A 24,032-nucleotide genomic window follows, 5' to 3' on the forward strand; every position below is an offset into this window, starting at 1 on the left:
TGATGATATATGACAAACTAGCGCTTCTTAAAACAAGCCAGTTTCCTGCAATTGTTGTCTTAACCATGTTGACCAGACCACACACTAGAAGGTGAAGGGACGACGAAGCTTCGGTCCATCCTGGACCATTTTCAAGTCGATTGTGATTGTGGAACGATTGTTCTTTAACCATCAAACCACAGCAGAAAGTGTCGTCGTTTGGATGAAAGCCTGTGGGCCCTTCACTCTCCCTACATCAATCCACGAGTCAATTCCAGAGTGCAGACTCTTCATCAAGGATTGACACGCCCCTCCAGGGAGGAAAGGCTGTGTCAACGAGGGGCAATGATTGATATAAGTGAGAGGGGGCGTGTCAATCACCGCTATCGCTAGAGAACTTGTAACAACAAAGCCAACTGCTTGACTGTGGTGCAGGCGGTGGGAGGGATCCGGGAACTTGAACGACAAACGTCGGTTGTTAAATCAAGAAAAACTTCTCCGGAAGAAGGCAGCGAATTCTTGAACGCATCCGCCAGTCTCCCCTTCATCAATGCCGTTGCCATCATGGATGAACTTAACATAGAGGCATCTGGATGCACACTGCGAAGCTGTCATCCATCACCGGATTCCAGGGCAAAAAGGTAAACTTCTAGAGAGCCAAGATAGAGAAGCAAGCTCGGCTTTCATCACAAGATATACCAATGAAGATCTCGGATTACTAAACCCGAGTAATCTTCAGTGATGAGAAGACATTCTCGTCAGCGACTGGTGGCAGAGAACAGCTGCTGGTGTCCCAACAACACACACCATATGAACAGCAGTTTATAGATGAAATCGCCAGGAGTGGTCATATATATATCGTGCAATATATGGGGGCCGGTTTCATCTACACGGTGTATGAGAGCCTACTGATATTCAGGGAGGCTTCAATGCTGATTTTCTTGAGATTGTGAAGGAAGTGAATATACCTGCTGTGAACACATGTGCTCCTCCCTGCCCTGAGCAAATAATATTCAAGCAGGTATTGTATTGTTAATTTAATAAAGATTTAATTACCATCAAATAGTCTAACATAATCCAACCTTTCAGTCAGTATTGTTACTCAGGCTTGGACTAGGTTCGTTGTTTTCTGTTAAGCTTAATCTCAAAATTATGTTATGAAATATTCGCCCTGAATTGCTAAATAGCAATTGTTAAAGTCGTTTTGTGGATCATTTAACAGGATAATTGATCCATCCATAATGCACGGATTGTTAGGCGATGGTGTGTGCCGAGCAACGCAATATTGAGCCCCGCTGAGTGGTCTTCGCCAAGGCTGCAATATGAACCCCTTAGAGAATGCTGCGTCTGTCTCTGTGTGAGCCTGTGTCTCTATGTGTCTCTATGTGTGTCTGTGTCTCTGTATAATCGTTTCGGGGGATTATTTGGGGGAGGGAAATGAAAGGGCGGTAACTCTAGTGTATTAGTATATACTAACGGTGCAGTTGTTCAATATACTATGTCTACTTAGTATGATAACGAGCTGTCTATATGGAGGACGAGCTGCCTCAAGCTCTCAGCAGTAAGCCACGACCTGACCACCTTACATATACGATTTAATTAACAGGCATTATATATATATATATATATATATATATATATATATATATATATATATATATATATATATATATATATATATATATATATATATATATATATATATATATATATATATATGACAATGTCAGACCACGGTGGAAAATGAAACAGGAATTTCCTTAAGTACTTTCGTATATTAAATACATCTTCAGAAGGAATGAAGGAATCATTCCTTCTGAAGATGTATTTTATATACGAAAGTACTTAAGGAAATTCCTGTTTCATTTTCCACCGTGGTCTGACATTGTCACATTCTTAATCACGTGTTTATTTTCGTGATATATACACACACACACACACACACACATATATATATATATATATATATATATATATATATATATATATATATATATATATATATATATATATATATATATATATATATATATATATATATATATATATATATATATATATAACAACTGAAAACTCACACCCCAGAAGTGACTCGAACCCATACTGCTAGGAGCACTATGCAACTGGTGTACAGGGCACCTTATCCACTCGACCATCACTGTCGGAAAATCCGACACCATTTAATAATAATATCATACAGACAGATAAGAGCTGTGTTGTATAAACAAGTTACCCATAGAAAACGTAACTTGTAGTGGAATTACCGTCTAAGAAAACGGGATATCATCACCACATACTATTATAATTCACCAGCTATTCTGCTGGGAATTATTCTTAAATACATTAGTCTTTGGACTTTACCATCATAAAAACATCTTATATAAATTAACTTAATTATCAATATTAAAGTAGAGTAAATGTGACCCTTCTATCACTTTTTGAAATCTGGACAAAGTAAGCCAGGCGTCAGAGTGAGGAAGGAGGGCAGCCATTGTTTATATAGAGACCAGAGGCTCACACGGGAGCAAATTCGGCTCCTGTTAATTTTACTTGGACGTAGTGTTATGGAACCCAAAGGTGTACCATTGTCAACACGCTGTCTACAAATACAAGTTAAGTGTCTATCCGAAACCCGTTTATCATTCATTTATGGCCATTAATGTCAGGATATAGGGTTAGCCGGTTAGAACGCGAAATCGCCTCAAACTAAAGGTAATTAAGCCAGGTCTTCATGTTCCATGTACTGTTTTCTCTGATATACTTGTCATATATAGGTATCTGGCTTCACAGCTAGCGCACTTTTGACAGGTCAAGACGAGGATGCAAGATTGTGCACCAGTTACTGGGTGATATGGAAGCTACCTCAAAGAGGATAATTTGGTGTCTACACCCTAGTTATACCTGGTGGACTAACCTGCTGTACTATAAGATAAGGAACCTTTTCAATGTATGTAGTTAATACAGTAGTTTGATTGGCTGCATATATATAAATATAAACCCCCCCTAATGTGTAGAGGATCGATTTGTGAGATTATGAGATTATTGCAGAAATACAGTCCACTCATCATTATACAAATTGCTATCGAAGTATATAAATTAACGTAAATATAAATTCATATAAATTAAATAAATATAAATCTCACAGGTCGGTTCCCACATTATTTGGACCTTCGGAACCGGAATATTCGGTCCTATGAACCCACATTTGGTCATCTTAGTACCGGATGAACCAGTTAACCAGTGGATTCATTAAATATACTAGTGCAGTGTGATTTAAACAAAGCCAGTCAAAGACAGCGGCGAAGCCTCGAGGGAGCTCAGGAGCCTCCCTCAGCCCAGTTCAGCTTCGTCAGCGGTTTCATGCACACCCACAGATATTTGGTGGCGTGTTATTTCGTGAAATGACAGCGCTAATATAGAATCCAGCCAAATTAGTGACTGTGTCTTCGCGAGATTGTTCACGGATTTCGTGGTGTTACATTTCGCGAGAGATTATCTACGAATTTTGTGGACTTTATTTCGCGAGGTCACTAATAATATTTAATACTTCTTGATAATATTAGAAGTTTCATAGAGGCTAATTAAGAGGCTATTATCAATAATTGTGTATATTATTTCTCCAAATAGAGAATCATTTAATATATATTGCACTAGTGATCACAGTATAATATTTACTAATTGCCAACCCACAACAGGGTAGGATATGACTAGTTGAACTATTATTGTTCATCCTAGTCCCATTATTACAATAGTCAGTTGTACTATATTGATCAACCTAACACCATTAATGAATGGTCCAGACCCTATTTTGGGTGTAATTTTTATCAACTCGAGTTGAGTTGTATATATAATAATTTACTTATGATCATTACACCTTTGAGTGATTAATTAGTGTCTCTACCATCCTAGGGTGATATAGAAGAGCTAACCTAAAGGTACTTCCAGTGACACTGGTTTATCACTCAAATCATTAGTGTGTATGATTGTATATATATAATGTGTATTAATTTTAAGTGCTAACCTCTAGTAGAGGTAGGATTATTGCCTAGTGAGTTCAGAATTTACCCTAGGCTACCATCAGTGCTTGTTCAGTATTATGAGCAGCCCAAGTACAAGTCACCATGACTAATCCACAGAAAGCAAAGCGTGCTTTAATATCAAGCAAACGTCAACTGACAAGAGATCTCGACCAATATGAACAGTTGTTATATGAGCCTGTAATTAATTATCATCGGTTGAAAATACCACTGTTGCAGATTCAAACCCAATTGCATATATTGAAAGCAAATAGGAAATCTTACCAAAATCAGGTCCACGACGACGACGACATAGTAGTTGAAGATGTGGAACCATTCCTGTCTGACCTTGCACAATATGAAGAAGAAACTCAAGCCAGGTTGGAACATTTACACAGGATAATTGAATCAGAACAAATAGCAAGTACATCAAATAAAGTAGATAATGTTATGGATGATCTGGATCTTTTTGAGAATAAATGTAAAGCCAGATTAGATCCTTTAATCAACAAGGATAAAGCTTCACCCACTACAGCTTCACCCAGGAAAGCTTCACTCACTACAGCTTCACCTAATATTATACCACCAGAAATTAAGCAGTTCTCAGACAATTTATCCACAGTCTCTGTGGTTTCTGAAAACCCAATACCTGAGGCTACTAAGTTAACATGCCTCCAAGCTAGAGGTGAAGCTGAACCAGTAGTAGAAAATGTAAATGAAAATAGCGACAGCACTAATTTCCCAGTCCAGCCACCTAGGAATAATGCTGGCAATGAGAAAACTGTCATACATCTAGTACTACAATTGCTGGATTTACCTCAACCTGATCAGACTGCTGACTCATTACAATCCTTCAGCATGGAGTTTGAGTCACTACTAAGAACATTCAGTCTTAAGGTTGATATAACTACTAGTGAATGGATGACCAAAGTAGTCCTTCAACGAAAATTGTCCAGCGATATACTAGATGAATTATATGCACATCAACATAACACCATCCTGACAGTACAGGACATCACTGAAGGTTTACATTCCATCATAAGCAAACGACGAGCAAATGAGGAAGTTAAAGCCTCTTGCAAGCCTTCAGAAATAGAAAATAAGAGTCAATTAAAGGGTAAAACAACTACCCCAAATAAACATCAGTCAATTACTCAAACATCAATTTGCAGAAAATCTGACAATGCAGCAGCAACCTCCAAGCCTACTGTTACTAGGTCACCCAAACCGGTAACTTCCAAACGTGCAGTAGGCTGGGGGACATGTATGTTCTGCAAAAAGAAACATTCAACATACCGTTGTGCTAATTATCCAACCAGAGACACTCGTATTGAGCGACTCCAGGAATTAGGGAGATGTGCAAGGTGTCTCAAGTCACACAACATAGACTATTGTGATACCCAATTCAACACCTGCAACAGGTGTAGAAGAGGTAGGCACCATGCAGCACTATGCAAATATACGAAATTAACGTATTCAAGACCCAAGGTGGAAGATAGCATTCCCACCACAGTACAGTACTGCAAGGTGCAACAAACAAAGAGTGTCCAATCGGCAAAGTCTAAAGGTAATACGACTTTGCCTACTGCCCAAATTACCATCCTGAATAAGAGGGCCAAGGTCCATACCCGTGGGTTGTTTGACCAAGGATCCCAGAGAACATATATCACTAAAAAGTTGGCAGATGAATTACAATTAAGGCCTGTAGCCCAGATGTCATTCAACATCTCAGGGTTTGTAACAGATGCAGGACCTCAAGTCTACCAGGTGGTACAACCATCAGTGCGTTTAGGCAGGTACGTCTGTCGAGTACAAGCCATTGTGGTGGACAAAATACCAGTAGACCTACAAGTTCAAGGTCTGAGAGCAACAGCCAAATTCCTGAGAAATAGAGGAATAAAATTGGCAGATAATATTAAGTCTGATCACCTCACCGACTTCGGTCTCCTTGTAGGGACAGACTATTGTCATCGATTCATTGGTAGCCCTACTAAATATCAGGGCATAACCATGTTAAACTCTGCAGGAGGTAAATTACTCTCAGGCCCAGTATCAAGCCTGAGGAGACCTATGCCTGCAGATAAACAATACCAGTAGAAATCTAAATTTGTCAGCTGATTATATTTCTCCAGTAGCATTATACTAAGGAGATTACAGCTGACTATACCAACAGAGGTTGATGTTAGTATCATCATTTAAAGCTGAAGATGAGTTCATGAGGCCTCAGTGGCAAATCAGTGAACAGTAGCCTAAAACAGCTACAAGTCACTGCGACCAATGTCACTGAACCCACTACAGTCTCAGAACCATACTTTACTTTAATGATGAGCTATTCAATCTTCTGAATCAATTAACTAAATTAAACCCTAATAAATTTGATGACTGATTTGATACATTTATTATTTAATCAAGATGTATTCCATGGGCCTCAGTGTTTATATATCAGTGACCAGTTACCTGAAGAAACTTCAAGTTATATCTAATGTCACTGATCTCACTGCAGTCCCTGAATCATACTTGACTGTAGTACTTGATCACATCCAGTCTTCTGGGTTAAATAATATGTAATAAGGCTTGAATATTAGCCTTTCAAGAGTTGACAGGGAAATGAAATCGCATTAGACTTCTAACCCCTACAACTCTAGTACGGGACATCCGTCCTGTACGAACAGACACACAAATGTGTGATTACTAACTACTAACATCAAATTAATGTAATAATTCGAAGGAGGAGTATCGGTGTTCGTCTGTTCTAATTAGGACTTCGACCCGTGAGCAGCCCCCTGGGGAATTATGTCGGAAAATCCGACACCATTTAATAATAATATCATACAGACAGATAAGAGCTGTGTTGTATAAACAAGTTACCCATAGAAAACGTAACTTGTAGTGGAATTACCGTCTAAGAAAACGGGATATCATCACCACATACTATTATAATTCACCAGCTATTCTGCTGGGAATTATTCTTAAATACATTAGTCTTTGGACTTTACCATCATAAAAACATCTTATATAAATTAACTTAATTATCAATATTAAAGTAGAGTAAATGTGACCCTTCTATCACTTTTTGAAATCTGGACAAAGTAAGCCAGGCGTCAGAGTGAGGAAGGAGGGCAGCCATTGTTTATATAGAGACCAGAGGCTCACACGGGAGCAAATTCGGCTCCTGTTAATTTTACTTGGACGTAGTGTTATGGAACCCAAAGGTGTACCATTGTCAACACGCTGTCTACAAATACAAGTTAAGTGTCTATCCGAAACCCGTTTATCATTCATTTATGGCCATTAATGTCAGGATATAGGGTTAGCCGGTTAGAACGCGAAATCGCCTCAAACTAAAGGTAATTAAGCCAGGTCTTCATGTTCCATGTACTGTTTTCTCTGATATACTTGTCATATATAGGTATCTGGCTTCACAGCTAGCGCACTTTTGACAGGTCAAGACGAGGATGCAAGATTGTGCACCAGTTACTGGGTGATATGGAAGCTACCTCAAAGAGGATAATTTGGTGTCTACACCCTAGTTATACCTGGTGGACTAACCTGCTGTACTATAAGATAAGGAACCTTTTCAATGTATGTAGTTAATACAGTAGTTTGATTGGCTGCATATATATAAATATAAACCCCCCCTAATGTGTAGAGGATCGATTTGTGAGATTATGAGATTATTGCAGAAATACAGTCCACTCATCATTATACAAATTGCTATCGAAGTATATAAATTAACGTAAATATAAATTCATATAAATTAAATAAATATAAATCTCACAGGTCGGTTCCCACAATCACGACCGGACAAAAGCTGATAGTAGCCGAGGCTATTTTCCCATCAGCCCGCCGACATTCTGATGGTAATCTTGGGTATAGTATTTTATCAAATCACCTTATTCTTTGGGGCACACGTGAGGAACACAAATGCGAACAAGCCTGAATGGTCCCCAGGCAATATATATATATATATATATATATATATATATATATATATATATATATATATATATATATATATATATATATATATATATATATATATATATTGCCCTTTACCTCTTGGGGTCCACTAGCACCACTGTCTTCGTCCCCCAACTCACACGCGAGGGATTCCGGGGTTCAGTTCTCGCGAGTCATCGCAAAACGGCTAAATGAAAAAAAGTTTCCTTTCATCTGATGCACCTATTCACTTAGCAGTAAAGAGGTAGCTGGGAGATAGACAACTGTTGGGCTTCATCCTGGGGGGGGGGGGGGAGGGGAAGAAGGTGGATAGTTGTCTTAGCGGGATCTTTGTTAAGCCTTTGTACAATCTTTCTGTCTCTGTCAACCGGATTCGGTTAAGCAGAACATCGCACACAACCGGACAATATCAAATTCACAATTGTTCGTTCTCGCTAACCATTCACATGTAGATGATAGATAAGTATCAAATATTGATAATTTAAAGGATTGGATATCAGGATATCACTTGCAGTGCAGATGTTTGCACTGTTTATGTGTTTTGACTTAAATTATCAAAAAAATAAATGTAGTCGGAAATATTTAAACAAAGAAGAAATATATAACAGGGGGGGTTAGGGGGGGTGGGTGGCAGGAGCAATATCAGGGGGGGGGGGAATGATGTGGTTGTGAGTGACAGCTGCTCATTTCTCATCTTATAGCTCCTCTTGTGAAGTTCAAATAAACCTAAGAAATTCGTCAAGCAAGAATTTATACCTAATAAATAAGAATTTCGTCTTGCTGTTGAATATCTCATGACTCGAGCCTTCATGTTGGCTCTCTTGCTGCTGCTTGCGTTAGTGGCAGAGTAGTTAGAACTGGTAGTTAGTGGCAGAGTAGTTAGAACTGGTAGTTAGTGGCAGAGTAGTTAGAACTGGTAGTTAGTGGCAGAGTAGTTAGAATTGGTAGTTAGTGGCAGAGTAGTTAGAATTGGTAGTTAGTGGCAGAGTAGTTAGAACTGGTAGTTAGTGGCAGAGTAGTTAGAACTGGTAGTTAGTGGCAGAGTAGTTAGAACTGGTAGTTAGTGGCAGAGTAGTTAGAACTGGTAGTTAGTGGCAGAGTAGTTAGAATTGGTAGTTAGTGGCAGAGTAATTAGAATTGGTAGTTAGTGGCAGAGTAGTTAGAACTGGTAGTTAGTGGCAGAGTAGTTAGAACTGGTAGTTAGTGGCAGAGTAGTTAGAATTGGTAGTTAGTGGCAGAGTAATTAGAATTGGTAGTTAGTGGAAGAGTAGTTAGAATTGGTAGTAGCAAAAGAAGAGTTAGTAGTTAGTGTCAGTAAAAGTTAGTCTTTATTTACAGTAAGATGTGTTAGAGAGAAGACAGTAAAGTATTGAGTTATACTAACCTCCACGCCAAAGCAGATCGATGACGATCGCCGATTTACAGTGCGTATGTTCGTATGTTAATTAGCTTGGTTAAGTTACTGTTAAATTGTGTAAATTAACTTTTCAAAATTATTTGTAAAGAGCAGGTGTGGGAAAAGGCACTCGTGGTGGCACTGCTGCCACGGTTGTATTAGACTTGCCCCCTGAAGGTCATAGTTTCAGAGGTCAGGGTCATACTTAATCACCGAACAATGGAGTCTGTTGCATATTCCCTTCCCTTGTTAAATTCCAAAAATATGATTTAATAAAAAAGAATGTACCACCACTGATTGTTCTTTTAAGGGGACCCTTAGCCTCAAACAAGAGGATATTCAGTACCGGCAGGATTGCGAAATCGAACCCGGCGTACTGGGTCATGATACGCTATAAGTTAAATAATCTGGAATCCGACTGAACCTACTAGGCATTCTGGAGGCCCTGAACTCATACCCAATCCAATTTTAAGACGTAACTCGCAGCCACTCCGGTGTAGGTAATGCAGTTCTCCACGAAACGTTCCCGTCAAATCCACAATGAAATCGCAGTAACTTGATATATCAGATTTTTTTTAGGAGCAGCTAGGAAGCTGAGATTGAACTATAATGTCCTGGGTCGCCTGGGAGGCACCCATTTTTGCATTGTTCTTCGAGAATTTTAATTCATAATCAGAATATTATTACAGATCAAACTGTAGAGTATATAGTGATTTATAACAGCAGAAATAAGCAGACGATGGGCCACAATAACGTGGCTGAAGATATTATCAGCTAGATTGATAATCGATAAAGCAGAAATAATATTTATTCGTTTAAGCTCAAACTAAATTTTGCTAGGCATAAATCGGCGCATCGGCGTTCGTTTCTCTCCGGTTTTGATGAAATCTTCACACAATACCGAGGCTGAAAATATAGCTGATTCAGCCTCTGTAAATCCCTCAAAGGAAAGCCGCGTGAAACATCTTGGAGGTGAAAGATGCGATTTCTTCACGGAATTCCACCACAAAAATTTTGATATTCTAAGATTAGATTACGCGTCTGTCCTCCATATCTATCCCTTGCTGTGAGGGGTAGAGTCCTCTTATCTTAAGAAATGCCTAAGTCCCTAACACTATCTATTCGTGCAGGTGACCGTGGAATGTTTAGCTTTTCAAGGCTTCTCAAGTAGATGATTGTGGAATTTATGACTTCTCAAGAAGATGACTGAGGAATTTTCCATCTTCATCTTCTTCTTCTTCTCAGGGAGATGGATTGTGGAATATGAACTTGTCCTTATATCTTAGCTCATTGTCGTCATATCGCAGTTCCTTGTTCTCATATCCCAGCTCCTTGTCCTCATATCGCAGTTCCTTGTCTTAATATCCCAGTTCCTTGTTTTTATATCGCAACTCCTTGTCCTCATAGCTCAGCTCCTTGTCCTCAAATCTCAGTTTCTTATCTTTATATCCCAGCTCCTTGTCATCATATCTAAGATCCTTGTCCTTAAATCCCAGCTCCTTGTCCTCATATCCAATCTCGTTGTCCTCATATCCCAGCTCCTTGTACTCATATCCCAGCTTCTTGTTCTCATAGCCCAGCTCCTTGTCCAAATATCCAAGCTCGTCGTCCTTATACCCCAGCTCATTGTCCTCATATCCCAGCTCCTTGCCCTCATATCCCAGCAAATTGCCCTCATATCCCAGCTCCTTGTTCTCATAGCCCAGCTCCTTGTCCTCATATCCCAGCTCCTTGCCCTCATATCCCAGCTCCTTATCCTCATATCCCAGCTCCTTGCCCTCATATCCCAGCTCCTTGCCCTCATATCCCAGCTCCTTGCCCTCATATCCCAGCCCCTTGTCCTCATATCCCAGCTCCTTGCCTTCATATCCCAGCTCCTTGTCCTCATATCCCAGCTCCTTGTCCTCATATCCCAGCTCCTTGCCCTCATATCCCAGCCCCTTGTCCTCATATCCCAGCTCCTTGCCCTCATATCCCAGCTCCTTGTCCTCATATCCCAGCTCCTTGTCCTCATATCCCAGCTCCTTGTCCTCATATCCCAGCTCCTTGTTCTCATAGCCCAGCTCCTTGCCCTCATATCCCAGCTCCTTGTCCTCATATTCCAGCTCCTTGTCCTCATATCCCAGCTCCTTGTTCTCATAGCCCAGCTCCTTGTCCTCATATCCCAGCTCCTTGCCCTCATATCCCAGCTCCTTGCCCTCATATCCCAGCTCCTTGCCCTCATATCCCAGCTCCTTGCCCTCATATCCCAGCTCCTTGCCCTCATATCCCAGCTCCTTGCCCTCATATCCCAGCTCCTTGCCCTCATATCCCAGCTCCTTGCCCTCATATCCCAGCTCCTTGTCTTCATATCCCAGCTCCTTGCCCTCATATCCCAGCTCCTTGTCCTCATATCCCAGCTCCTTGCCCTCATATCCCAGCTCCTTGTCCTCATATTCCTTCCATACGCCACAACGTAAATTTATCCTAATAAATAATCTTACACACTTGCCATATGACACCTCAGCGGCAGTCTCCTTGTCCATCATAGCTGAGAAAGCTTTGAACTGACCGATACATGTTGCACCATTATGAGAACTCCAGCGCTAAAAAAGCTCCATTAGAATTTCAGGAAGACTAGAGAAACGAGACGTTACGCAGTGCTTAAAGCATCACTTCCAGGTGATTTTTTTTCTCCTAGTGAGAAGAAGAAGCTGTGGGAGGAGAGATGTCATCTCCAGGTGCACCGGCGGGTTGATGGGTAGGAGGCTGGGATGGGATAGGCTGGATGTGAAAGGTTGGGATGGGAGAGAGGGGACGGGAGGATGAAAAGAAAAGAAAAGGTCAGAACACAATAAAAAAGAGCAAAATGGAGGAGATAAGAATTAGGAGGAGGATTAAGCACACTGAAAAGGCACAGGAAGAAAATCTGAAGACGGTATAATACAATGATAATTATTATTATTCGCACATGGAGGCATCAATGAGGAAAGGTCAAAAGGTCAATTGATTTTTCTCATCACGATCACAAAGCGTGAGAGCTTCCACGGACTGAAGACTATATGGAGGAAGAACACAAAAGGGGTTCTTTCTCATCTCAATTTCACCACTAAAATGAACCTCACTTAGTAACCGACAGGGAAAAATACGTTCGGATAGAGAGAGAGAGAGAGAGAGAGAGAGAGAGAGAGAGAGAGAGGGAGAGGGAGAGAGAGAGAGAGAGAGAGAGAGAGAGGGGGAGAGAGAGAGAGAGAGAGAGAGAGAGAGAGAGAGAGAGAGAGAGAGAGAGAGAGAGAGAGGGAGAGGGAGAGGGAATAAAGCACAATACCGTGATTGAAAACATATAATCGAACACATACACACACACACACACACAGGTAGGGGTGCCGATGGCTGAGCGGACAGCACGCTGGATGCGTGATCCTGTGGTCCCGGGTTCGATTCCGGGCGCCGGCGAGAAATAATGGACAGAGTTTCTTTCACCTTAATGACCCTGTTACCAAACAGTAAATAGGTACCTGGGAGTTAGTCAGCTGTCACGGGCTGCTTCTTGGGGTGTGTGTAGTGTGGGGAAAAAAGTAATTGGTAACAGTTGAGAGGCGGGCCGAAAGAGCAGAGCTCAACCCCCGCAAGCACAACTAGGTGAACACAATTAGGTGAATACACACACACACACACACACATATGAGAGAAAAGCGACGCCCTTGCAGTCCATACTGCACCCAGTTCCAAAGCGAACTTAGGGGCCTTGCTACGAAACTTGAACTTTTCCTCAACGGAAGCGGTTTCGTTAAATATATTAAACAGTTTACGAGCTTGGAAACTTCACAACCCATGGTTAATGTTGTTATAAACAACCTCGCAGTGCTCGGGACCTTATAAACTGTTTATATATGTAAACAATGCCGCGAAGATTGAGAATAGATGTATAAGTTTCGTAAGTGTACGCGTAAATGCTTGATGAATCAAGTCGCAGCTGAAGTTTTCAGGATTGAAATTTAAATTGAAATAAGTTTATTTAGGTATAAATACACACAAAAGGATGAGATAGCTCAAGCCATTCTCACCCCGTTCAGTACAACGTATATATATATATATATATATATATATATATATATATATATATATATATATATATATATATATATATATATATATATATATATATATATATATATATATATATGTCGTACCTAGTAGCCAGAACGCACTTCTCGGCCTACTATGCAAGGCCCGATTTGCCTAATAAGCCAAGTTTTCATGAATTATTATATTTTCTCTAATTTTTTTCTTATGAAATAATAAAGCTACCCATTTCATTATGTATGAGGTCAATTTTTTTTTATTGGAGTTAAAATTAACGTAGATATATGACCGAACCTAACCAACCCTACCTAACCTAACCTAACCTATCTTTATAGGTTAGGTTAAGTTAAGTAGCCTAAAAAGTTAGGTAAGGTTAGGTTAGGTAGGTTAGGTTGTCGAAAGAACATTAATTCATGAAAACTTGGCTTATTAGGCAAATTGGGCCTTGCATAGTAGGCTGAGAAGTGCGTTCTGGCTACTAGGTACGACATATATATGACATATATCACAAACAATCAACATATTACCAAATATTCTGAGTGATAAACATATACATTTCTTCCTTTACACATGTAGTATGCTACCAGACATACACACAAATACTTGTATGACTAGATACACAGATCATTTGCAACAGATAATTCAACAAAAGGTTACAATCTTGGTGCAAAATTCTTATATTTTTCCATAATATCATCAATCTTTCCGTCGTAACACATCTCAGGTTATTTGTTCAGGAACAGTCCTTATCTTAGTGTTCCTGTATACATTAATCAACGGGCAATCAATAACATAATGAGTGAGGGGTGTGAGACCTTAACATACCACATAGTTTACACTTCCTTTCATTATCATTATCACCTATGCCATATTCCCAGTAATATTTGTACCCAAGTCTGAACAGGATTGATTGATTGATGAAGATTAAGCCACCAAAGATGTTATTGTTTTAGATTCAGCTACTCAGAACAAGAACTTCCAGTAGCACGGGCTATGGTGAGCCCGTAAACCCCACCCAAGAGGTATGAATAGGCATGAATAGCCGGTAAAGAATACAGGGGTGAGGAAGCCAGTATAAGGGATGAAGTGAGGTGAGGTGATATCTTGTACAGAAAGCTTTTTAAATTACCATATATAAGTTCGTATATCTCCCAAGCTTTAGATGAGCTAAGTAAACTAAAAATATTGATAAAAAACAGAAAATACATTAAATTTGGTAACGAATGCTCTTGTTGCATTGAATCTATGTCGGAACAAATGTATATTGTGTGACAAACTCGGTGTTTGTAAGTTCTATAGTAAGCTGCTCTTGGCTGTTGCACTTTTTTAAATAAAATATCCAGGATGGATTTACATGAGTGAATCCCAACCCACACATTTGAACGTTTGAACGAAAAGGCAACGTTTCGGTCTGTCCAGGACTATTATAAAGCCGATAAGTCTTCGGGTCTAATGTTTCCAGATGTGTGGGTTGGGTGTTAGATGTGTGGGTTGGGTGTTAGATGTGGGGCTTGGGTGTTAGATGTGTGGTCTTGGGTGTTAGATGAATGGGGTTGGGTGTTAGATGTGTGAGCTTGGGTGTCAGATGTGTGGGTTGGGTGTCAGATGTGTGAGCTTGGGTGTCAGATGTGTGAGCTTGGGTGTCAGATGTGTGAGCTTTGGGTGTCAAATGTGTGAACTTGGGTGTCAGATATGTGGGTTGGATGTCAACTATTAAACCACGTTATTGTGACTCATCGTCTCTCTATATATATGAGTGTTTTTTCAGCTGAATGTAACCCTCAATTTGTATCAGTAGCAAAAGAGGATGAAAGCCGAGGCTACCATCCTCTTTTGTCCGGTCGTGATGGTCGAGTGGTTAAGGGATCCTGTACATCAGTTGCAGAGTGCTTCTGGCAGTATGGGTTCGAGTCACTTCTGGAGTGTGAGTTTTTAGTTGCATATATGCCAGGAGACCGTTCAGGCTTGTTCGCATATATATATATATATATATATATATATATATATATATATATATATATATATATATATATATATATATATATATATATATATATATATATATATATATATAATATAACAGGAATAAAGTGAGTAAAAGAAAGAAAGAGGAAGAAATAGGCAAAACTTTGTAAAGAAACCAGAAAAATAGAATACTAGGAAATACCAGAAAATAATGAAACATAAAAGTATATGAGAAAAAAAAAACGATAACGGAATGATATAATGGAAGAGAAATAAAAGTAGATATACATGTTTCGTCTCGTCTCGTCAACTGGACTATTTCTCCCCCAACATTTGGGAGAACTGAACATACAAAAGACGGCTATTGTTCTCTTCATCCCCGGGAAGAAAAAAAAAAGTTATTATTTTGTTTACACCCGAGAGAGTGTTTTGAAAAAAAAGAAAACGGAAGTGCACCTTTTATGCATAACTTCCCTAAAAAAAAATATGTAACGTATATATGAAATATTTTAGTGGATATGCTTACGTTGTCAATGGTCTTCAGCGAACCGTAGGGAAATTTTCGCGAGTGTATGCGGAACATAAAAACTGGGTGCTATGATATAAAGTGTATACTGAATATGATGCAATGGGATTGAACTTCCTGGTGCCGCTATCCATACAAGGGCGTACTCGAGAGCGTATTGCATGCCCCGCCGTAATGGATGAAGCCATTGTTTTACAACGAATATAAATGTTTCAACAGCATATGCAAGCACGAATGTCTGCTGCCAGTCCGGACTAGGATTTATGCAATATTTACACGTGTCCTCTTACGAAACCTGTGCATCTATATGCCATCGTGGAAGCTTACTTTGTACTTACTGAGCAGTTTAAGATGTCTCAAGCACTATAAGGGTTGTTTACAACAATAATACTCCTGGGTCGAGAATAACCTCGCAGCGTTGACACACACACACACATCATATATATATATGATGTTTTACTTCTAAATTTTTGTACGTATATAACTTTTTCTTTTTTTCTTTCAGAGGCTAGAGCAATTGGTGATGCAGCTCCTACTGATGAGTCTTACGGCGATGCTGGCAGCAACAGGTCAGTTGATCGCTCTCCTGTAGTGTATTCACGCTTAATGTGTCATATATTAGCAGTTCCTTAACCCTGGAAACACAAACCGAAACTGTCTCTATTTTCCGCTTGTTACAACTTGTAATAAAGTTGTTACATCTTGGCTTAACGTGTTTATGACGTATTAGAACGTTGTTACAACTTGCTATATTGGTTGTTATAACTGGTTTAGGAAGTGTCAAAACTTGCCCGAATGTTGTACCAACGTCGTAGTTTCGGTGTGTGTTTGGCGGATTAGAGCTTATATTCGTCTTCGTCCGTTCCAGTCATCCCGTTCCTTATTTTATTGAATCTGACATTTAAACAAACATTAATTAACTAAAGATTATCTGCAAGATGAAGGAAACACCAAAATTAGGAATTATGATAATAAATTAACTTTTCCATGTGTCGTGCGAATATGCTGCCGCTTTTCCACTTAAGCTCCTTTCCCCCCTACAAAAAAAAAAATTGATAAATTGATGACCAAAGTTGTAAAAAGGACTGTAATACCCAGCTGGGCTTCACATAATGTAATAACCAGCTGGGCTTCACATAATGTAATACCCAGCTGGGCTTCACATAACGTAACCAGCTGGGCTTCACATACTGCAATAACCAGCTGGGCTTCACATAACGTAATAACCAGCTGGGCTTCACATACTGCAATAACCAGCTGGGCTTCACATACTGCAATAACCAGCTGGGCTTCACATAACGTAATAACCAGCTGGGCTTCACATACTGCAATAACCAGCTGGGCTTCACATACTGCAATAACCAGCTGGGCTTCACATAACGTAATAACCAGCTGGGCTTCACATACTGCAATAACCAGCTGGGCTTCACATAACGTAATAACCAGCTGGGCTTCACATACTGCAATAACCAGCTGGGCTTCACATAATGTAATAACCAGCTGTGCTTCACATACTGCAATAACCAGCTGGGCTTCACATACCGCAATAACCAGCTGTGCTTCACATACTGCAATAACCAGCTGTGCTTCACATACTGCAATAACCAGCTGTGCTTCACATACTGCAATAACCAGCTGGGCTTCACATAATGTAATAACCAGCTGGGCTTCACATAATGTAATAACCAGCTGTGCTTCACATACTGCAATAACCAGCTGTGCTTCACATACTGCAATAACCAGCTGGGCTTCACATAATGTAATAACCAGCTGGGCTTCACATACTGCAATAACCAGCTGTGCTTCACATACTGCAATAACCAGCTGGGCTTCACATAATGTAATAACCAGCTGTGCTTCACATACTGCAATAACCAGCTGTGCTTCACATACTGCAATAACCAGCTGTGCTTCACATACTGCAATAACCAGCTGGGCTTCACATACTGCAATAACCAGGACCTTACGAGCCAAACATATTTTCACCATCGCCTCAACAAAAGCACGATCTATCACGGTGTTTGGATATAATCGCCTCGTGTGTGTGTGTGTGTCACCGGTCGTTAAAGTAAGCGTAATGAATTGTTTGTCTCATCCCCCTAGAACACTCCTAACTTTTTCCACCAATATTTGAATGGTTACACTGCAAGCTGTCTGTGTTAAAAGCAAAAGTTGTATTGTTGTTGTAAAGATTCGCTACCTGGAACAGAAAGTTCCAAGTAGCACGGGCTATGGTGAGCCCGTAGTGTCAAAAGTTGTAATCTTCTGGGGTGAATGTGCTTGGCGGGGGAGGAGGAAGGGGGAGATGGGGGGGTATATGGGTGGAGGTGGGAGGGGGGTATCGGATGGAGGGGGAGAGGGAGGGTTCATGGGATCCCGGGCTTCTTAACTCTTTCTCAACTGGAGTGTAGATTTCTGTTTGTTCGTGTCCTTGTGGTGATGGGAGGAGATATGTAGATCATTTGTTCATACTGCCTTAGTGCTTTCTCCTGATAATTATCTTACCTTCCGCTTCCAAGAGCTATATAGCCATACTGGCTTAGTGCTTTCCCCTGATAATTATCTTACCTTCCGCTTCCAAGAGCTATATAGTCATACTGGCTTAGTGCTTTCCCCTGATAATTGCTATAACTTAAATCATTTGGCTTTGCATTCGTAAGTATTTTCATATAAAAATTTATCTATAAATTTAATAAGACAATTTATGACCGTTAATGTGCATATGGAGAACCAATTTAAATAAACAAATTATTTTACAATAATTATGTAAGAAAAAACAGGTTTTACCAAATAAAAAAAAATTTAGAGACAATATTTTACATGGAATTTTGCACACAGGCCGACACACACACACACACACACAGGCCGACACACACACACACACACAGGCCGACACACACACACACACACAGGCCGACACACACACACACACACAGGCCGACACACACACACACACACACAGGCCGACACACACACACACACACAGGCCGACACACACACACACAGACCGACACACACACACACAGGCCGACACACACACACACAGGCCGACACACACACACACACACACACAGGCCGACACACACACACACACACAGGCCGACACACACACACACACACACAGGCCGACACACACACACACACACAGGCCGACACACACACACACAGACCGACACACACACACACAGGCCGACACACACACACACACACAGGCCGACACACACACACACACACACAGGCCGACACACACACACACACACAGGCCGACACACACACACACAGGCCGACACACACACACACAGGCCGACACACACACACACAGGCCGACACACACACACACACACAGGCCGACACACACACACACACACAGGCCGACACACACACACACACACACAGGCCGACACACACACACACACACAGGCCGACACACACACACACAGGCCGACACACACACACACAGGCCGACACACACACACACACAGGCCGACACACACACACACACACAGGCCGACACACACACACACAGGCCGACACACACACACACAGGCCGACACACACACACACACACAGGCCGACACACACACACAGGCCAACACACACACACAGGCCGTCACACACACACACAGGCCAACACACACACACAGGCCAACACACACACACAGGCCAACACACACACACAGGCCGTCACACACACACACAGGCCAACACACACACACACACACACAGGCCGTCACACACACACACACACACACAGGCCGACACACACACACAGGCCAACACACACACACAGGCCGTCACACACACACACAGGCCAACACACACACACAGGCCAACACACACACACAGGCCAACACACACACACAGGCCGTCACACACACACACAGGTCAACACACACACACAGGCCAACACACACAAGACAAGAATGTGCAGGTCATGATGGATATTGTCACCCAAAAGTGCCAGGAAGCTGCAGACAGGTTTATCCCCGTCCAAAAGGAGAAAAACGAAAAACAACAGAAAAACCCATGGTTCAACCAGGAATGTAAGGTAGCGAAACAACTGAGTAAAAGAACATGGAGAAACTACAGAAATAACAGAACACCAGAGAGCAGGGAGAGGTACCAGAGGGCCAGAAATGAGTACATCAGAGTGAGGAGGGAAGCAGAGAGACAGTTTGAAAATGACATCGCGAGTAAAGCCAAGACCCAACCAAAGCTGCTCCACAGCCATATCAGGAGGAAAACAGCAGTGAAGGAACAAGTGATGAAGCTGCGGAAAGGGGAGAACAGATACACAGAGAATGACAAGGAGGTGTGTGAAGAACTCAACAAGAGATTCCAGGAGGTCTTCACAATAGAACAAGGAGAAGCCCCTGCACTAAATGAGGAGGCGGCAACCTTGGAAACCTTGGAGGAATTTGACCTCACCAGTGATGAGGTCAAAAGGTGTCTGCTGGAGCTAGATGTGACAAAGGCTGTTGGGCCTGATAGAATCTCACCATGGATACTAAAGGAAGGTGCAGAAGCACTAAGTGTGCCACTCTCTATGGTGTATAACAGGTCACTGGAAACAGGAGACTTACCAGAAAGTTGGAAGACAGCTAACGTGGTCCCAATATACAAAAAGGGTGACAGGCAAGAGGCACTGAATTACAGGCCAGTTTCCTTAACTTGTATACCATGCAAGGTGCTGGAGAAGATCGTGAGGAAAAGGCTCGTAGAGCATCTGGAGGGAAATAACTTTGTAACGCACCACCAACATGGGTTCAGAGATGGTAAATCGTGCCTCACAGGGTTAATAGAATTTTATGACCAGGCAACGAAAATTAGGCAGGAAAGAGAAGGGTGGGCCGACTGCATTTTCCTGGATTGCCAAAAAGCCTTCGACACAGTACCCCATAAAAGGCTGTTAAAAAAGTTGGAGCAACAGGCAGGAGTAAAAGGGAAGGTGCTCCAGTGGATAAGGGAGTACTTAAGCAACAGGAAACAGCGAGTAACGGTGAGGGGGAAGACATCAGAGTGGCGAGATGTCACCAGCGGAGTCCCACAGGGCTCAGTACTTGGACCCATCCTGTTTCTAATATATGTGAACGATCTTCCAGAGGGTATAGACTCATTCCTCTCGATGTTTGCTGATGATGCAAAAATTATGAGAAGAATCAAGACGGATGAAGATAGGCAGAGACTACAGGATGACCTGGATAAACTGGAGGAATGGTCTAGAAAATGGCTGCTGAAGTTCAACTCTGGAAAGTGTAAGGTGATGAAATTAGGCGAAGGGAGCAGGAGGCTGAACACAAGGTATCATCTGGGAGGGGAAATCCTGCAAGAATCAAATAGAGAGAAGGATCTGGGGGTTGATATCACACCGAACCTGTCCCCAGAGGCCCACATCAAAAGAATATCATCAGCGGCATATGCTAGACTGGCCAACATAAGAACTGCCTTCAGAAACTTGTGTAAGGAATCTTTCAGAACCCTGTATACCACTTATGTAAGACCAATCCTGGAGTATGCAGCTCCAGCCTGGAGTCCATACCTAGTTAAACACAAGACAAAGTTAGAGAAGATTCAGCGGTATGCCACCAGGCTCGTCCCGGAACTGAGAGGATTGAGCTACGAGGAAAGGCTAAAGGAGCTGAACCTCACATCCCTGGAAAACAGAAGAGTAAGGGGAGACATGATAACCACCTACAAAATTCTCAGGGGAATTGACAGGGTGGACAAAGACAAACTCTTCAGCACGGGTGGGACACGAACAAGGGGACACAGGTGGAAACTTAGTACCCAGATGAGCCACAGAGACGTTAGAAAGAATTTTTTCAGTGTCAGAGTAGTTAATAAATGGAATGCACTAGGAAGTGATGTGGTGGAGGCTGACTCCATACACAGTTTCAAATGTAGGTATGATAGAGCCCAGTAGGCTCAGGAATCTGTACACCAGTTGATTGACAGTTGAGAGGCGGGACCAAAGAGCCAAAGCTCAACCCCCGCAAGCACAATTAGGTGAGTACAATTAGGTGAGTACACACACAGGCCGTCACACACACACACACACACAGGCCAACACACACACACACACACACAGGCCGTCACACACACACACACACAGGCCGACACACACACACAGGCCAACACACACACACAGGCCGTCACACACACACACAGGCCAACACACACACACAGGCCAACACACACACACAGGCCAACACACACACACAGGCCGTCACACACACACACAGGCCAACACACACACACAGGCCAACACACACACACAGGCCGTCACACACACACACAGGCCAACACACACACACAGGCCAACACACACACACAGGCCAACACACACACACAGGCCGTCACACACACACACAGGCCAACACACACACACAGGCCAACACACACAGGCCGTCACACACACACACAGGCCGTCACACACACACACAGGCCAACACACACACACAGGCCAACACACACACACAGGCCGACACACACACACACACACAGGCCGACACACACACACACACACAGGCCGACACACACACACACACACAGGCCGACACACACACACTCACAGGCCGACACACACACACACACACAGGCCGACACACACACACAGGCCGACACACACACACACACACAGGCCGACACACACACACACACACAGGCCGACACACACACACACACACAGGCCGACACACACACACACACAGGCCGACACACACACACACACAGGCCGACACACACACACACAGGCCGACACACACACACACACAGGCCGACACACACACACACACACATACACAGGCCGACACACACACACACACACACACAGGCCGACACACATACACACAGGCCGACACACACACCCACACACACACGGGCCGACACACACACACACACAGGCCGACACACACACACAGGCCGACGCACCCACACACAGGCCGACACACACACACAGGCCGACACACCCACACACAGGCCGACATACACACAGGCCGACACACACACACACACACAGGCCGACAAACACACACACACACACAGGCCGACACACACACACACACACAGGCCGACAAACACACACACAGGCCGACACACACACAGTCCCGATAACGTAGTAGTCGATAACGACTAACGTAGTCCCGATATACAAGAAAGGGGATAGACAGGAGGCACTGAACTACAGACCAGTGTCCCTAACCTGCATACCATGCAAGATGATGGAGAAGATTGTGCGAAGAAAGCTAGTGGAGCACCTGGAGCGAAGGAACTTTGTAACACAGCATCAACATGGGTTCAGGGATGGCAGGTCCTGCCTCACAGGGTTACTTGAATTCTACGACCAGGCAACAAAAATAAGGCAAGAAAGAGAAGGGTGGGCAGACTGCATATTTTTGGATTGTCAGAAAGCCTTTGATACAGTACCACACAAGAGGCTAGTGCGAAAGTTGGAGATGCAGGCTGGAGTGAAAGGGAAGGTACTCCATTGGATAAAGGAATACCTAAGCAACAGGAGACAACGAGTCAGTGTGAGGGGTGAGGTCTCAGATTGGCGAGACGTTACGAGTGGAGTCCCGCAGGGGTCAGTCCTTGAACCTATACTGTTTCTGATATATGTAAATGATCTCCCAGAGGGTATAGACTCGTTTCTCTCAATGTTTGCCGATGATGCAAAAATTATGAGGAGGATTGAAACAGAGAATGATAGTAGGAGGCTACAAGATGACCTAGACAGACTGAGTGAATGGTCCAACAAATGGCTGTTGAAGTTCAACCCGAGTAAATGCAAAGTAATGAAACTAGGCAGTGGAAACAGGAGGCCAGACACAGGATACAGAATAGGAGATGAAGAACTTAATTAAACGGACAGAGAGAAAGATCTAGGACTTGATATCACAAAAAAACTGTCTCCTGAAGCCCACATAAAGAGAATAACGCCTGCGGCATATGCGAGGCTGGCTAACATCAGAATAGCGTTCAGAAACCTGTGTAAGGAATCCTTCAGAACCTTGTATACAACATATGTAAGACCAATCCCGGAGTATGCGGCCCCAGCATGGAGCCCGTATCTAGTCAAGCACAAGACGAAGATGCCACTAGCCTAGTGGCAATTCAGAGGTTTGCC

At 42.4% G+C, this 24,032-nt stretch overlaps 2 protein-coding genes across 2 annotated transcripts in view; one reads left to right on the forward strand and one right to left on the reverse strand.

Annotated features, from left to right (window-relative positions):
* LOC138350016 (uncharacterized) overlaps positions 1–24,032 on the forward strand; it is a 177,593-nt gene that overhangs the window by 129,683 nt on the left and 23,878 nt on the right. The window contains exon 2 of the mRNA XM_069300165.1: positions 16,413–16,476. Coding sequence (XP_069156266.1) covers positions 16,431–16,476 — 46 coding nt within the window. The 5' untranslated portion in view covers positions 16,413–16,430. The remainder of the gene's footprint in view (positions 1–16,412; positions 16,477–24,032) is intronic.
* Positions 10,710–11,876, reverse strand: LOC138349906 (coiled-coil domain-containing protein 70-like). Its single transcript, XM_069299897.1, has 2 exons — positions 11,835–11,876; positions 10,710–11,039 (listed from the first exon to the last, which is right to left on the reverse strand). Exons 1-2 carry the CDS (start codon positions 11,874–11,876, stop codon positions 10,710–10,712), a joined length of 372 nt encoding a protein of 123 aa, XP_069155998.1.

Source organism: Procambarus clarkii, chromosome 43 (assembly GCF_040958095.1).
Source record: "Procambarus clarkii isolate CNS0578487 chromosome 43, FALCON_Pclarkii_2.0, whole genome shotgun sequence".
NCBI lineage: Eukaryota > Metazoa > Arthropoda > Malacostraca > Decapoda > Cambaridae > Procambarus > Procambarus clarkii.

Bases quoted from the DNA above. Each gene is read 5' to 3' on its own strand.
- LOC138349906 (XM_069299897.1), bottom strand. From the start codon at position 11,876: ATGGACAAGGAGACTGCCGCTGAGGTGTCATATGGCAAGTGT. The intron at 11,040-11,834 runs GTAAGATTATTT...TATGAGAACAAG, and splicing joins AGGTGTCATATGGCAAGTGT to GAGCTGGGATATGAGGGCAA.